Here is a 16119-nt window from a genome sequence, read left to right as displayed (position 1 = left end):
TTTTACTGTTGGTGGATGAGTACATAAACACCGCTGGCGGCTTTCTATTTTTTGTATTGAATTCAATTGTACTGTATACACCTTTGCATCTTTCTTTGTACATTCTATGTATACTTATTCCGAGGATCAGCACCGGACACGCCCGATCTTTCCTGTACAATCACTTGTAACTTTTACCTCGTTGCATCCTACATGTACATGTATCATTATGTTACGAGTCCCAATGAACCCGGATGTACTCTCCACCTCCTCGCTATCTACTAACAGGATTTCAGATTATAGTCAAAATAGCATTAAGTATCATGTATACAGTCTGTGGATTATCTGGTCCGCATGAAGGGAAAGGAAAGAAGTAGTCAAGCCAATCCTCTAGACATAAATGTAGCATCACGAAAATCATCACAATGAACGCCAACAATCAGGTCCCGTAGGGAAGAATGAGGTCCTATGTACGCGAGTTAGGCGGGGCCTTTACGAGATGAAGGTAGACTCGGAGAACATAGTTCCCTCCTCGGTGATCTCCTCGTCACCGAGCTTCAGCTTGAATGACAGCTTCTCCTGGGGCGAGTACTGTGCAAGATTGTTAGATCAGATTGTTTTTTTTTTTTTTTTTTTCAATAAACAAGAAATGGTAGGAAAGGTGGTGTGCATACCTGGAAGATGTACGGCCGAGTACCGGCAACACTGCCAGCAATGCTCTTAATGAAGCCCGGCACCTCGGCCATGACGTCGATGCGATCCAGTCGCGAGCCGAGAGCGCCGTTCACCTCGGCTGTGAGCTCCTTGTCGCCGGTTGTCTTGCCGCTCCACTCCCACTTGATGGACTTGGGGGCGGGCCAGTCACTGCCCTCGTCCTGGCCAGTTTCTGTGTGAGTGGCTTTGTTGCTTGTGCCGGCGTAGATCACCTCGCCATCCTTGACAATACCACCGACGTTGACAGTGGTGGAGCCGTAGGAGGGGGGAGTGGTGTACTCCATCATGATGGCGGAGTAGGTGGGGGTCTGGAAGTTGATGAAGTTCCAGCGGGCGGCTATGTTTTTGTTAATATAGGGTTGTTTTTCTTGACTTTTTCTGCACAGGGCTTCTTACCAGCGTGGTGAGGCTTCATGCCCTGCAAGGCCATGATGAAGACACCACGACCGCCGAGATCGTAGGTCTGATCCTTGGTGGTGATGCTACCCTCAACAGCGCAGCGGGGCCAGAAGGCGTGGCGCATAGAGCCCCATGGGTTCTTGGGGTCGGTTCCGAAGTATGAGGTTCCGTCCTTGCCGACGACGAAACCAGGTGCGGTCTGGGAGAACTTAATGTCGACCAAGGCGCCGCTGTTGACGGTAGACTTGATGGTGTAAGAATTGCCCTCCTCATTCAGGGTCAACGACAGGTTGTCGGCGCCGAAGGAGAGCATTTGCTCGTCGAACATGAAGTTGGAGAGCGGATCCGAGAACCATTTGTTGTCGCCTTTTCCGCTGACGTCGAAAACCTTCACGTTGAACTGGGCGGTGGTGTGGATTCCACTATAATCAGGAGCGAGAATCAGAGTCAGCTGCTGTAGGTTTGGGGTTCAGACTATAAGCCTTAAGCTCTGAGAGCTCCTTACACGATGTTGCTGTAAATAACCTGAACGAAAACCAGGGTCCCGTTGTCGGCCATGATGTAGAAGGTCTGGGTTTCGACATTGGTGTAAGAGTGTGCGCGCCAGCGCAGGATCTCCTTGTCCACATGGGAGAAGGGAGTTGTCTCTGCTTGCTTCGCAACAGACTGGATAGCCTCCGGGCCATAGATAGGCTCCTCGGTGCCCACCACGGCGGAGAGACTGCCCGCATGAAAATCCGTCAGTATAACCACAGCAGAGAAGGACTCGGAACATACGTCGACTTCAGCCAGTTCATGATTTCGATAAGGTTGGAATTAATAAATTAAAACTGGAGAAGAAAGAAAGAAAGAGGAAAAGGGAGGTGAAGGGAAGATCGACACGCGGGGCCCAAGAGAGTTCTAGTTCGGATGCCAATGGGACTATCCGGATGAGAGAGAGATGCACCAGATAATCGATTCAACGGATGAGAATAGAAAGTAGATCTGAGTATTGTGAATATCAAGATCAAAAGGAGTAAAATGAATCCGAAGGCTCATAAGAAGCCCCCGAAAAGCAGAGAAAGGAGTGCATCTTATGACGTTGGGCTGCTTTTGCTCGCTTCCCACCTCGACCAATCAGCGTCGTCGGCTGAAAATCTGCAAATCTTCCGAATTCACCTCTTTGCTTTTGGCCTTTTGGAACTATCTCGACATATTCTTCATCATGGCACGAAACGTATTGGCCAAGGATCAATTTGTTAAGCTCATTGTTGGAGCTGGTCAGGCCAGTCCCAGTCCCCCTGTTGGTCCGGCTCTGGGAAGTAAAGGTGTTAAGTCCATGGACTTTTGCAAGGTTGGTCTTTGTTTACCCTTTACCTTCAACACGTTCGCAGGTTTAAACCTGTCATTATGTATGTATATTAACTACCTCACTATAGGAATTCAATGCCCGCACAGCTCACATCAACACCGGTGTTCCCATCCCCGCGCGTGTCACTGTCCGTCCTGACCGATCCTTCTCCTTCGAACTCCGCACCCCGACTACCACCTACCTCCTACTCAACGCGGCCAATGTCGAACCCCGGAAGAACCGCCTGCGTGGTGCCATGAACCCTGGCCACGAAGTTTGTGGCAAGATCTCCCTCAAGCACGTTTACGAGATCGCCAAGCTCAAGCACACCGAGACCCGGTTATCAGGCTTGTCCCTGGAAGGATTGTGCAAGAGTGTCATATCCCAGGCCAAGTCCATCGGTATCCAGGTCATCCCCTGAAGATCACAAGGACAATAAACTTGTATAATTATTGGTCATTCCGGTAGTGCTCCCAGGGGCCTACTTGTTTTGATTTGGAACCTTTTACTGGGCGTTTTCTGCGAAATTGGAGGCATCTTCTTCCTCCCGTTGTACGATACCGATTATTATTATTTTTTCTCCAAATTGTATGTCATATTTGTTTGATCGCAATCCAAGAGATATTTCGCATTGAAAGTTGCTTGAATCTTTGGGGAGGGGGGAGTACTTAGAGTGACCTAGAGTGACATGTTGAAGTCAAATATAAACCGGCTAATCACCGCAATGCGATTTAAATAAGACTAATATGTGATCACATGCCACCATACCATCCAACGGGGAGACGCTCCTCCGATTTTTAAATACCCGTGGGCCTTTTTATCAGTGATGACTGGACACCCAAGAGAAGGAATCTGGAAGACTACAGATGAGGTCACCAACTTCAACATATCCGCGGAGCGGAGAACTTGGCGTATGGCTGGTGTATGACTCAGTCCGACCTTGGCATGGCCAAGAATGTATTAATGTGTCACAGTATCACGTAGACATCTCACTTGGCATGAAATCTGGAGAGTCTGGGGAGTCTGGAGAAAGATGGTTCCCCGATGCAGTAATACGAATATAAGTTATTAGAAGGAGAAAAGGGAAATCCAGTGGGGTCAGCAGATCGACTAAACCCATTCAAGTAATGTTCCAGATCATGTACACCTGCATAGGGTAACGTTCACTCGTCCGTTCACTCCGTCCACTCGTCCACACGGGTACTCCGTAAGCTTGGAAGTGTACGTAGGGGTCCTGGTCCGGGAAGTCGGCACAGGTCGACATCATCCTTCAACTCTCCGCGACCATCCGACCTTATGAGGTAAGGTATTCCTAGGTAAATTGGGGTAAATTTTGAATATATTTGGCTATATTTGATAGATATTCCCTCTGATAAGAAAAAATAAAATAAAATAAAAAGAGAAAAAGAGAAAAAGAGAAAAAAGAAATAGAAAGAAGATAAAGTAAATGAGGTCAAAGTACTGATCGCCTGGACAATCTCTCCCCCACTCGCCCCCAAAAATCAAGTTGGCCTAAGGCCCCAGACGTTCTCACATCTCCCCTCTTCTCAGCTTTCTCATTTTACTTCTTTATCTCTTCCACTCTTCCACCCTTTCCTATCCTCATATCCTTCTTATTCAGGCCCGGCATTCCCGGATTCCTGATATCCTTGACCAAACGCGGGCTCTTGATCGCATTCGGCGGGAGAAGGAAAAAAAAAGTTAAAAAGGGAAAAGATTTGCCTCTCGCATCACTCTTTTTGACTTCTTAGACTCGATTTGGGGGAAATCGTCCAATTCGGTGACCTTGATAGTATTTGAACTGGTTCTTAGTTCACTGTCTAATCCTCCAAAGCTCCCACTGTGAGGGGCATGTGTCTCACGTTCCGAGCCGGCGTCGAAGACTATGACGTCTGAACTGACTGATTCAACACCCACCCACCCGATGGATTCAGGTATGTCTTGGCTGCCATGCTGATCGGTTGTGATGGTGTATCCCAAATTCCTGCCAACCGTCTGACGCATGTCTGTCCTCTCAGGATCCCAAACTATGCATAACCCCGCCAAGATCCCCGGACAGGCGCCGGAGCCCGGTGACGCCGACGCCAAGTCAAGAGCTCAGCCTACCCAGGTCCGTTTTTCCTCCATCACGGAGGAGATTGAACCAGGCCAATCCGAATTGTCCCCCGTACCAGAGCAACCGCAACAATCTCTGTTAGACGAGCAAAAGCTACCTACGGACGAGGAACAATTACGGTCGCTGGCCATGAGTATGCAGGGCGCACAGCTTCAGGAGTCGCGCCTGCGCAACTTCTCTTTTGACCCAATGTCTCTTCCTTCCTCCAGGGTATGTCATAACTCTCTCTAATCTGTCATCGGATATTCTTCCGAGTTTTCCAGCCTCTTCATGCTTCAAAATGATATTCATTTCCCTTCGTTCGGCGCTGGGGTCTGAGCGGAGACTCAGTGAACTGTGGCAATCTCAACATACTAACTTTGGATCCTCGCAGGTTGGCTCTCGAGAGTCGAGTGATCGTAGCGGCCATGTCACCGGTGCATTTGCCTCCCCCGCATGCGTCTCCTCCAGTCTCTGCTGTACAGTCACCTCCTCTTACCCCAGCTGCAACCCATTCTCGCGAAGGCAGAATCAGCGACAGCGCCTCCCTGAAAGCTACCAGCCGACCCCATCTAGACACCAATTTCACCCCGGAAGCCTCGCCGCCAGTCGGTTCGACCGACAAGAATGGCACTCCTCGACCCGCCTCATCCTCTCGACCCCTGTCTACCGATCACCTGCCCACTAGAATAAGTGAAGGCTCAGATCGAGCTCCTCATTCTATTCAACTACCGAAGCACCGTGCGCAATTCTTCATAGGAAATGACAGTGGCTCCCAAGAAGAAAGCCCCCTTCCACTCCAAAAGAGTCTCTCACCCCACCGGGGGCTATGACCCCTGTTGGCGAACCTAATGATCCATATGCCCGCCACAAGCGACCACCGCAGTCTAAAAACCTTGCCCAGTTGGATCCCCGATTTATCTTCAGTGGCCGGGATGTCAAACGCTCATTCCGTCCGGGCGCTCCCCGATCCACCAGCGCAAGTGACCTCAGCAAATCTAGCGATAAGCGGAGCATATTTGGAAGTGCCAAGAAGGAGCAAGGCGACAAGAACCATGGCCACCAACATCATGGCTCCATGTCTGAGCTGAAACGATTCTTCAAGATGGGCCATCGCAACAAGCGATCTGAGTCCCCGACGTCCATGCCTAAGAAGTCGAGTCGATCATCTGGAAAATCCACTCCGTATCAAATGGCTCCAGATAACGTTCCTTTTGCCGATGATCATGGCCTGAATTCCAAGTATGGAAAGCTGGGCAGGGTGCTCGGATCTGGAGCTGGTGGTTCCGTGCGTCTTTTGAAGCGCAATAGTGACGGCGTCACTTTTGCAGTGAAGCAATTCCGAGACCGTCATAACTGGGAGAGCTTGAAGGAATATTCCAAGAAGGTGACAGCAGAGTTCTGTATTGGCTCCACCTTGCACCATGGCAATATCATCGAGACTTTGGATATCATCCAAGAAGGCCCTCGCTGGTATGAGGTCATGGAATATGCACCGTTTGATCTGTTTGCTATCGTGATGACGGGCAAAATGAGCAAGGAGGAGATTGCCTGCTCTTTCAAGCAGATTTTGAGCGGTGTGGCGTACATCCATGGCATGGGCTTGGCCCATCGAGATCTGAAGCTGGATAACGTGGTGGTGAACGACCGTGGCATCATGAAACTCATTGATTTTGGAAGTGCCGTCGTATTCCGCTATCCTTTTGAGAACGACATTGTCCCTGCTTCAGGTATGTATTCTTGTATTATGATTTTTCGGTCCTAGTTGATGGTTACTGATTTGCATGAGCAGGTATCGTTGGCTCAGATCCCTATCTTGCTCCGGAGGTCTACGATGAAAAGAAATACGACCCCCGCCCCACGGATGTTTGGTCGCTGGCGATCATCTTCTGCTGTATGACCTTGCGCCGCTTCCCGTGGAAGCAACCGCGGATGACCGACAACTCATACAAGTTGTTCGTTTCCAGCCCGACCCCGGGCACCCCGGTTGCCGAGCCCAACCCACACCGTCGGCCCAAGTCGACACCTGATCTTCCTTCCCAAAGCCATGACAATAAGCGTCTGACTCCTCGCTCGAGCGGACCCTCCGACCAGTCTGGGTCGGAGCAGAATCCAAACGGAAATGAAAACGGAGACGCAAACAAATCAGAGCCCTCGCAGAGGGACGGTGATCGCTCTCCCGATACTGCTCAGAAGCAGATCAGCCAAACCAGCAACGGCCCCCATGAGCGGCCCACCCGCACAACCAGCAAAGAGGCACCACCGGTCCCGACATCATCCCAGAATTCTGGGCAGCGCCAGGAAGTCATCAAGGGCCCATGGCGACTTCTCCGGATCTTGCCGCGGGAAAGTCGGTACATCATTGGCCGCATGCTGAAGACCAACCCGAAAAACCGCGCGACACTCGACGAGGTACTGTCGGATGACTGGGTAAGGAACATCGTCGCATGCCGACAGGACGAGAATGGTGAAACCATCAGTGCCCCCGGCCACACCCATGTCCTCGAGCCCCCCGCGCAAAGTCCTGCCGTCGCCAGCAAAGCTACCAAAGCTAAATAATATCCCTTCTTTGTATCAATTTCTCCTCGTGTCTATATATCCCCTTTATCCTTGAGAACGGGGTGGCACTTTTGTCCCCTTTCCTTTCGCGTTTCCTGTGTGATTCCCTACGAGTACGGTAGATGATTTTGGCGGTTTCCTCATTCCCCGGGCCATGTTCGAGATGGGTTGATATTCTTGAATAAAATTCTCTGACATTTTATCGCGCTCGAGCTTCTCAAAATCTTGAAGAAAACGGAGACCATTGGCTCTGGCTCGACGATGGATGTGACTGAAAGACTCGGTGTGGGATGTCGAAGTGTGTTTCTTTTTGTCAGGGCATTCTTTTATCAAGGCGTCACACTTGTGCAAGGGAGCTTTGTTTTATTAAACAGTAGATACATGTGAATACAAACATACAACATACTACAACCTTGGAACTATCTTGGATTGAACCTGACATACATATGTAGCGAAGATCGGCGATATCGGATGGCCTGACCTCGGCCAAAAGAAACTGCCAGGCATTCTTTCGTAGTCAGTAAGCTTAGTCACATGGCCAAGCCCCTCCCGAGGTCTTTTAGTCCAGTCTCAGGTAGTTAAATATATCATCGTCTTCCATTGCATAGCTTGTACTATACCCGCGAAGCTTATCCATTTAGCCCGCTTCCGTACAACTTCATTGCTGTCCTCGACTTCCCAGTTGGCCATGTGCTTGTGAGAAAAACGATTTCCATATTCAATTCTACACAAAGATGGTCCAACAAGCTGACGGGGAGCCACTGGTCTCCTCCCTGTGGACGAGGTCATTAATTGTAACCTTTCCCAAAGCTCTTCCCAGGAATATCCCTCTAACAGCTTCTGCAACAATATAGTCCGGCGCAATTGCAGGCCTAACCGTTGACTGCTCCCTCTACCCGCTCGACACCATCAAAACCCGACTCCAAAAAGCACGCGACCACACCGCGCCCCAAACCCGAGTCTCCCTACGCCAAACCTTCCGTGGTATCTACGCCGGCCTCCCATCCGTCCTCTTTGGCTCTGCCCCCTCCGCCGCCTCCTTCTTCATCGTCTATGATGGCGTCAAGCGCACCCTCCTCGCACCCCAACCCGCCAACAGCAAGACCAACCCTCAATCCCGTTCCCACATAATCCTCACCCACTCTCTCGCCTCCTCCCTCGGCGAAATCGCCGCGTGCGCCGTCCGCGTCCCAACAGAAGTAATCAAGCAACGCGCCCAAGCCGGCCTCTTCGGCGGTTCGAGTCTCCTCGCGCTGAAGGACATATTGTCACTGCGACACGCTGCCCCAACAAGCACAACCACATCGCCCTCGGCCCCAGCAGCGAAGCGCGGCTACAGCCAGGTCTTCCGCGAACTCTACCGCGGAGCCGGAATCACAATCGCGCGCGAGATCCCCTTCACTGTGCTGCAGTTCACAATGTGGGAGTCGATGAAGGAAGCCTACGGCAAGCGGTATCTGCGAACCAAGGAGACGGCCGCGTCTCTCGCCGAGACACAGATCCCCGCTTCGACAAGCGCCATGTTCGGTAGTGTTGCTGGTGCCATTGCGGCTGGTCTGACGACCCCGCTTGACGTGATCAAGACGCGGGTTATGCTTGCGCGCCGTGGAGACGGGGGCGTTGATGCGCCTGTTCGTGTTAAGGAGATTGTGCGCGGGATTGCACGTGAAGGTCCCGGTGCTTTCTGGCGTGGTATTACGCCGCGCGTGACGTGGATTGGTATTGGTGGGGCTGTTTTCCTTGGGAGTTATCAGTATGCTTCGAATACTCTCGAGGGACGTCGGGAGGTGCAGGCGGAGAAAGGTCTTTGATTTGATTCTTTCTGGCCTTGTGGTTTGTATATTTTTGGTATATAGCAGATCCAAAGAGCATAGATTCTAGAAAGCGAGTTTCTTTAGCAATTATATATGTCATTTTCTTTCCTTTCTAGGACTGCTTCGTTAAGCATCCAGCTTAACCTAAACTTGCTGGGCAGTCAGGAGCTCCTCCATCTCGCTTCTGCGCAGGAAATCATGATCTGCAAACTCAAAGCCTGAGGCAACAATCATGGTGAACTACATAAAGCATTTCTCCCATTTGAAAGATATATATAGATCTATAATGTGCATAAAACCCACCTCACTAATCAACAACCCCGTAAAAGCCTTCCCTTAGACTCATCTGGTAACACAAAAGAAGCTTTATACTTAATACCCCTTCAACAACGCACTACCCCCTCTCCCCGGTCTCAACACCAGACCCAACAACGAACGTCTCAATCCGCACTTTGGGCTTCTCGGCGCTATATCCCCGCCTGTGCTCCCGGCCTACCTCGTGCGCGTGGATAGTGACGTACCACCCCGCCCCCTTTGCCAGAGGTGCACCGTGCGGCTTCGGTTACGATGGAAAGCGCCTAGGTCGAGTCCAAGGGCCTCTTGGAAGATTATATATGCAGCCGCCAAGTCTCGAATCTTCTTCCCCCAATTCGGGGTTGTACTGTCGCAAGGAGCCAGGTACGCTTTGAATGGCATGTCTATACAAGAAGCCCGACTTTGACAACAACAAACTATCTCCCAACCTCTCGTTCACCATGAACGGGGTTGACATCAACATGGCAACCTACATTTCGGGGTTTGCCTTGCGTGCAAACTGAGTCTCATCGCATGTGCAATCATAGAAATCAAGAGCCGTACACCTTCGGAGTGTGAAACGCTCTTCGAAAAGATGCGAACTGCAGCCTTCTCAGAGCCCCAAATCGAGCCTATCTTGGCGACGCAGCCAAGCTGCTCTATCAGGGTTTTGGCATGAGCTTAAGGTCTCCTTCCATATGGAACCTTGGAACGAGCGGAGCATCTGACTGTGGAACGCGGCTTTGGACCGCAAATTTGTTGGGTCTCATGCCTCCCTCGTGATCAAGCCATTCGGCGCAGTTCACTGCCCCGTTGATGGAGTTAAAGATTAATTCTCTCGGAAATAAGGAACCTTGTAGATCTGTATCTCATATTATAAGAATGTACATATGTGTTATAGGGTGGTCGATGTAGAGTATGGAATAGCCATAAATAACCGAGAGGCATTCCAGAAAGGGAAACGGACAGGTTCCCGGACTATTAAATAAATATACAAAGATTTCCTGTGTAATTCTTACATGTATTATTTTCTATATTTCTACTTAGATTAGGTCGAATATTCCCAGGTTGTATTTGTATTCTATCTGTGTTATATATGTTATTAAATATAGTTAATGAAGTATAAACGTATAAATAGCCAAACAGCCAACAGCCGCCGACGGCCCCTGGCGCCTCCAACTTTAGAGAACTTCCCCTCATTTGAGTATTTCCCCTTCGCTTCTTTTTTTCCCCCTTGATCTTTTGACTTCTTTTCTGCTTTTGATTGACGCGAATGGCCCTGTGACGTTTACCTTCCCCACCAAAATTGAACGTGCGATCGGCCTCGAGGGCAGATAAGCTCCGCATTCGCATCTCCGCAATTGGTTTCACTCCTTCAACGCTGCATGTATGGCACGAAAACTGAGCCACCAGAGGGTCGCCTATGGTAAGTTGCATCCGGTGTGTCTCCTCTCAGGTCGCTGATTGTCTCTCTCACTCTACTAGTCCTCCCTCTGCCTGATGCCCCCGGTGGGCACCGGTTGGGGATCAATGGCCTGACTGTCGATCGCCAAAACTCCATCCTGTAAGTATTTCTCCCTTATTATTACAGGATCTAGGATCTAGGTCTGAACGGTTGCCACGGTTGCGACCGTGATCTCCCGGAAACCAGGCTCCCTTACACGTGGGTTGCACGGATACTAATATGACGTCCCCTCTCCCAGATACTCTGCGGGCCGCGACGGTGTCATCTGTTCCTGGGATCTCGACTTTCCTCTCCCCTCCTCGTCCGCCCCTAAAGGTGCATCGTCTCCTGACAAAAAGCCTAGCCCGACCGGCTTTAAAACGCAGGTTCAAGCCCATAGTCATTGGATCAACGACATAGTCTTGGCACAGGACAATTCCGCGCTCGTTTCCGCCTCGTCCGACACGACCGTGCGACTCTGGCGCCCGCATTCTGAGTCCACTGAGGTGCCGGAACGCATTGGAAAACATACGGATTATGTGAAGGCCCTAGCGAGCCCCGGTAGCCACGCTACTTGGGTTGCCTCGGGTGGTCTCGATCAAAAAGTTTACCTTTGGGATTTGAATGGTGGTGGAGAGGTATTGAACATCAATGCCGGTGGAGAAGATTCCACGGATAAAGGGTCTGTCTATGCGCTGGGTGCTGTCTCGTCGGTGCTCGCTAGCGGTGGCCCTGAGAATGTTGTCCGAGTATGGGATCCTAGGTCCGGAAAGCTAGTGACCAAGTTCGTGGGCCATACGGACAACATTCGTGATATTATGATCAACCAGTCCGGCGATACAATCATGACGGGTTCGTCTGACCAGACGATCAAGATCTGGTCTCTCACGGCTGGTCGATGCATGAACACCCTGACTATGCACAATGATAGCGTGTGGTCTCTTTACTCGGACCACCCTGATCTCTCCGTCTTCTATTCAAGTGACCGATCTGGCTTGGTAGCTAAGACCGACATGCGAGGGTCGGCTGATCCCGACCAGGGCCTTTCCGTCGCCGCGCTACAAGAGCACGAGGGCGTTGTCAAAGTTGTCGCGGCGGGAGACTACATCTGGACAGCTACTCCGAAGTCTAGCATCCACCGCTGGCGAGATGTTGACACTACAGTTGGAATCGAGCCACCGCCCGACCCAGCCCCTACCATAGACTCTGCTACAGTGCCTGCAACCCCTTCAGAGAAGGGACCCAAGAAAATTCCATCCAGTGCTGTTTTACAGTTATCAGCGACATCAATTCTCGGTGGTTCGGCTCCTAAGCTGGATTTCTCGGAGCCCAACTTGGAGACTATTGGCTTAACGATCCCGGTTCATTCACAGCCCGAGGAAACAATTGAAGGTCAACACGGCCTGATCAAGTGCTTGATGTTAAATGATCGGAGGCGTACACTTACACAGGACTCGGCAGGAGAAGTTGTTCTCTGGGACTTGTTGAAGGTGATTTGCTCACATCTCAGCGGACAAGTATAAGACATCGACTGACATGAACCTAGTGTATTCCCATCCAAAGCTTCGGCAAACGTCATATGGATGACGTTGAATCAGAGGTAAACACTGTTGATAGCATTGGACATTGGTGTGCCATCGACGTGCGTACTGGCAGGTTGTCAGTCATTCTGGAACCCAATCGCTGCTTCGACGCAGAAGTTTATGCTGACGAGACCGATTTATCGTCATCTAATCTCTACCAGTTTAGAGATGACCAAAGAAGTGTGTTTCCTTTTCCTTGGATTATTTCCTTTATTATGCTGTCAAGCTTCGCGAATATTATTTGCCTTACTAACAACATGCAGTCAATCTCGGCAAATGGATTTTGCGTTGGCTATTTGCTCCTGTAGTGGACGAGGAAATCCGACGAGACAGCGAATACCGCCAGGCTGCTATTGCGAGAGCCGAGGAAAATGCTCGACTGAATCCGCCGAGTACATCGGTACCTGGCGATGATATCCCTCGCAGCGTTGGTATACCTATATCGAATCCTAATCGAAGATCGAGTCTACGTCCGAATTCAGACTTCACTGCTAGCCCGAACGTTGGCTTTGGCATCAACTCTGGCACGCCATCGTCAAACTACTTGAGCACTTCCATGCAGAGCAATTCTCCGTTCCCAGGGTTTGAACCAGACACACCTGATGCTTCAGTGCCCACAAATTCCCACACCGATGGTGGACCATCATCCTTCTCATCGAGTGACTACTTCTCGAAAAGACCTCTAGCGGCCCCACAAACAGAGACCGACAAGTCTCTTCTGTCTCCGTCAGATGCAGCCTCAAACTCAGGGGTTCCTCAATCCCCCGCGGAACCCGATAAGGAAGAGCGGAAGAAGTCACTATTTGGAAAGAAGTTCCAAATGAATTTCCCCAAGAAGTTAGGTCGCAATTCTACGGACACAAAGCCTCAGATATTGGAAGAAAAGGTCGAAGAGTCGGAGATCTCCTCCATCAAGGAAGAGAAGGTGTATGAGCCCAACCTCTGTGGCGTGGTTGACCGCATACGTGATGATTATGAAGAATTCTTGGCTACAAATCCAGATCGGGAGTTGGAGACGGCTCTTTTGCCTAGTACTGAGGATGAAACTCCGCGACTGGAGATTCCATCCCGGACTGCAGTCTTCATCCAGGAAGAAACTGGTGATACTGCCGTGGCCTCGGATCTCTACAGAGGTAGCGTGGGACGCATTGGCGAAGACCTCGAAAGGCTCAATAAATCCATTCCTCATTGGCTTGGTGAGCTTCTTCTGAAGGTAAGTTTAATTTCGACTGATATTTTGCTTTTCCTCTTACTGATGGTTGGCTATAGAATCAAATCCCCTTCAAGGAGCAGGTCAAGATCGCCTTTGTGTTGAAGCCCTTCGATGAGACCTTGCCGCCAGTCGTCAAGCCCGAACCGTATGTTTCTGATCTTCTGTGGAATGTGTGTTGTTGATGAAACTAATATTGGTCATCCATCCAGGCCGGCTCCTAACGGTGCCCCTCCGGGTAATCCGAACACTAATAACAATGGCTCTCGTCTCAATGCCAACCGTATGCTCCGAGCGAAGAAGGTACTTGCTTATGTCGCAGAGCGCATTGACCCTGCAAACCCGGACGAACCAGCGGAATCTGTTATGCCACCAGAGGAGTACCTCGAGCTATACTGCCAGAAGATGGTAAGGTTTTCTCTCATTTTACACAGTCAGTCATACTAATCGGGATCGTTTTCCGCTAGCTCTGTTCACCAAACATGACTCTGGCAACTATTCGCACGCACCTCTGGCGCACTTCGGGGGACATGGTTCTCCACTACAAAACAAACGGCAAGAAAGAGATTCACCCGCCCCGGTCTCTCCTGGGAATTGATGAGAACCCTGTCCTTGCGGAGGAAGCCCATATCTCGAACGGGGATAGCAACGCACATGCACCTCCCGGCAGTATCCATTCCGTGACCAACTCGGCCTCTGTCGCAGGCTCTGCTATCACCTAATGAACTACACCAGCCTCTAGGACCTTTTTCGTCTTTTTCCTCTTCTTCGAACGGCACATTTGATATTCAGCCTACGCCAATGCTACATGCATGGATCTCTAGTACATATGGTCGAGATATTTTTGATTTTGATTTTTTTTGATGCCTATGACATCTACTATTTCTCTTCTTATGGATGCTAGCGCATCTGGCTTACTTGGCTATTGCTTTGGGCCTTGCCTTTGCCTCGCAACCTGCAACTTGCAGCTTGCATTCTCATGTATTAGTGTTGACGGCAACACCGGCAACGTTGGCAAAGAATCGAATTTATGGATCTTCAAGACCTATTCTGTTGTAAATACCGTTCATGACCACTGGCTGGCTACACTAATCGGAGGTCCAGGAGAAACCGGCGTACTAACCATCTACCCATTTCCCTCATGCATCCTACTTCTATAAAATGAACCTCAGTTCTTCGCCTCGGCTAGATATGATGGCCCCGAGGATTCGGAGAAGGGCAACAATTGCATTGCTTGACTGTACAAAACTTGGATAACGATAATCATGACCCTAGCCTTGAGCAATAATCACCCTGTGTTTTATCTCAACAACCCTCTCCAGCTGAGAATCTTCCGATCCCTCACCCAAACAACCATTTCCAACCCTAGTCCCCCCTCCCCCCTTCAGCCCCAACTATCCAACTCTCCCAATCTTCATCTAGGTACATCCAGAAGCACGGTTACTAAGGCAAACATCACCACCCTGATCCCCAGTCCCATATCCCTCACAAGAAGCACTCCTCTTCTGCTCTGCCTGCACCTCCTGATTACAAGCCGTCCAAGTACTCGAGAAGAACCCAGCCCGCACAGTATAAGTCGACCAACTAACACAGCAGCTCGAACCACCCTGCTGCTCACAATGACTGCGCGGCGCCTTCCCAATCTGCTGATCAAACGTGCAAGTCGTACCAGAGATACAAGAGAACACAGTGCCGCACGCACTCCACAGCACAGCATGCGCAGCACTAGTCTTGAAGCTCGACCGCTTCTCAATGCCCTTGTTGGTGACGGTCACGTTTCCAGCAACGTGCGCAAGCAAAGATTCCACGTCGCCTGCCATGTCGGGGTCGTTCTCGTCGTATTTCTTGGCGTAGGCGGCTTCGGTCAGCATTCGCGCTTTTTCTTCATCGCTGCTCGCGGAGTGTGGGTCCAGGCTTGAAAGCCAGGCCTCTGTTGCGGCGGAGTAGCCCACGAAGCGGACGTCGACGTCGAAGGCGCTGAGATCGGCTTTTGAGTCGGGGAAGTAGTCGGCTGCTACGTGGTTGACGATGAAGCCTGTTGACGCGCTTGAGGTTGAGGGCAGTGCTGAGACGCTTGTTAGCTGGGAAAGACCCAGTACCAGGCTGGTGATGATGGTGGTTGAGAGCATCTTGGAGAGCAAGAAGTGCTTGGTTTGATGGATGCTGGAGGATCCTGAAGATGATTGCTTTGTCTGTTCTGGTTGGAAGTCCTCTTCCCGCCGTTCTTCCTCGGGGTTCTTATAGTTTTGGTTTCTGTTCATGTGGTCACATGTGGTCTCATGCAGTCAGTGAGACATGTACCTGGTCGAGGATACTACCATGGCCAAAGAAGGCAATGTCTATGTGGGCGATTTCTTCTGCTCGGGGGCTTTTGCTCAAAATTGAGCATGCATGAGGTTACATCCACACATGTTGGAGATGCATGGCACCGTTATGGCTTAGTATTATCGTATCCCGTGCAGATGAGACAGTTTCTTTTGTGGGATTGGACTATTCAACTAGCACTAGTTGAGGGGCGTTGAGCATGGCAGTGTTCCCTTCACGTGTGATGTGCGGATAAACCGGATTTTGAATAATAGCGCTGAATGTGGCTTGTAGATCAATGTAAGCTTACGGCCTGGTGGTATATAGACAGCAGGTTAAGGAATGGAAGCAAGGCAATGAAGGAGGTTCTTGACTGTGTAAAGCAAAGCTTGCT

General features: G+C 50.4%; 8 protein-coding genes across 8 annotated transcripts; 6 read left to right on the top strand and 2 right to left on the bottom strand.

Annotated features, from left to right (window-relative positions):
• Positions 1-471: 471 nt before the first annotated feature.
• Positions 472-1889, bottom strand: N7487_007818 (survival factor 1 family protein; the record flags this gene model as incomplete). The annotated part of the gene is made up of 5 exons (XM_056875548.1): positions 472-570; positions 654-1030; positions 1090-1514; positions 1598-1813; positions 1870-1889. The coding sequence occupies 5 exons, from the start codon at positions 1887-1889 to the stop codon at positions 472-474; spliced, it is 1137 nt and encodes a 378-aa protein (XP_056727736.1).
• Positions 1890-2280: 391 nt separating this feature from the next.
• Positions 2281-3006, top strand: N7487_007817 (mitochondrial 54S ribosomal protein uL11m). Its single transcript, XM_056875547.1, has 2 exons — positions 2281-2425; positions 2511-3006. The coding sequence occupies exons 1-2, from the start codon at positions 2297-2299 to the stop codon at positions 2841-2843; spliced, it is 462 nt and encodes a 153-aa protein (XP_056727735.1). The 5' UTR covers positions 2281-2296; the 3' UTR covers positions 2844-3006.
• A 1301-nt stretch (positions 3007-4307) lies between these two features.
• On the top strand, positions 4308-5205 carry N7487_007816 (uncharacterized protein; the record flags this gene model as incomplete). Its single annotated transcript, XM_056875546.1, has 3 exons — positions 4308-4356; positions 4441-4748; positions 4912-5205. 3 exons carry the CDS (start codon positions 4308-4310, stop codon positions 5203-5205), a joined length of 651 nt encoding a protein of 216 aa, XP_056727734.1.
• Positions 5206-5346: 141 nt separating this feature from the next.
• On the top strand, positions 5347-7076 carry N7487_007815 (uncharacterized protein; the record flags this gene model as incomplete). The annotated part of the gene is made up of 2 exons (XM_056875545.1): positions 5347-6247; positions 6310-7076. 2 exons carry the CDS (start codon positions 5347-5349, stop codon positions 7074-7076), a joined length of 1668 nt encoding a protein of 555 aa, XP_056727733.1.
• A 734-nt stretch (positions 7077-7810) lies between these two features.
• Positions 7811-8887, top strand: N7487_007814 (putative mitochondrial carrier protein (Pet8); the record flags this gene model as incomplete). The annotated part of the gene is made up of 2 exons (XM_056875544.1): positions 7811-7870; positions 7931-8887. The coding sequence occupies 2 exons, from the start codon at positions 7811-7813 to the stop codon at positions 8885-8887; spliced, it is 1017 nt and encodes a 338-aa protein (XP_056727732.1).
• Positions 8888-10573: 1686 nt separating this feature from the next.
• On the top strand, positions 10574-14143 carry N7487_007813 (WD repeat protein; the record flags this gene model as incomplete). Its single annotated transcript, XM_056875543.1, has 8 exons — positions 10574-10610; positions 10670-10748; positions 10888-12118; positions 12175-12391; positions 12475-13424; positions 13481-13569; positions 13634-13829; positions 13889-14143. The coding sequence occupies 8 exons, from the start codon at positions 10574-10576 to the stop codon at positions 14141-14143; spliced, it is 3054 nt and encodes a 1017-aa protein (XP_056727731.1).
• A 141-nt stretch (positions 14144-14284) lies between these two features.
• Positions 14285-14659, top strand: N7487_007812 (uncharacterized protein; the record flags this gene model as incomplete). Its single annotated transcript, XM_056875542.1, has 2 exons — positions 14285-14536; positions 14594-14659. The coding sequence occupies 2 exons, from the start codon at positions 14285-14287 to the stop codon at positions 14657-14659; spliced, it is 318 nt and encodes a 105-aa protein (XP_056727730.1).
• A 180-nt stretch (positions 14660-14839) lies between these two features.
• Positions 14840-15682, bottom strand: N7487_007811 (uncharacterized protein; the record flags this gene model as incomplete). Its single annotated transcript, XM_056875541.1, has 1 exon — positions 14840-15682. The coding sequence occupies one exon, from the start codon at positions 15680-15682 to the stop codon at positions 14840-14842; it is 843 nt and encodes a 280-aa protein (XP_056727729.1).
• Positions 15683-16119: the final 437 nt, after the last annotated feature.

The sequence above is a fragment of the Penicillium crustosum genome (genome assembly GCF_028827405.1).
Source record: "Penicillium crustosum strain IBT 35664 chromosome Unknown utg000003l_segment0_segment0, whole genome shotgun sequence".
NCBI classification, from domain to species: Eukaryota; Fungi; Ascomycota; class Eurotiomycetes; order Eurotiales; family Aspergillaceae; genus Penicillium; species Penicillium crustosum.
This window is presented reverse-complemented; position numbering and strand designations above follow the sequence as displayed.

What these genes read in the sequence shown, in the direction of transcription:
- N7487_007817 (XM_056875547.1), top strand. Translation starts at nt 2,297, where the DNA reads ATGGCACGAAACGTATTGGCCAAGGATCAATTTGTTAAGCTCATTGTT. An exon ending in AGTCCATGGACTTTTGCAAG is followed by an intron (nt 2,426 to 2,510) that starts GTTGGTCTTTGT and finishes ACCTCACTATAG; the next exon opens with GAATTCAATGCCCGCACAGC.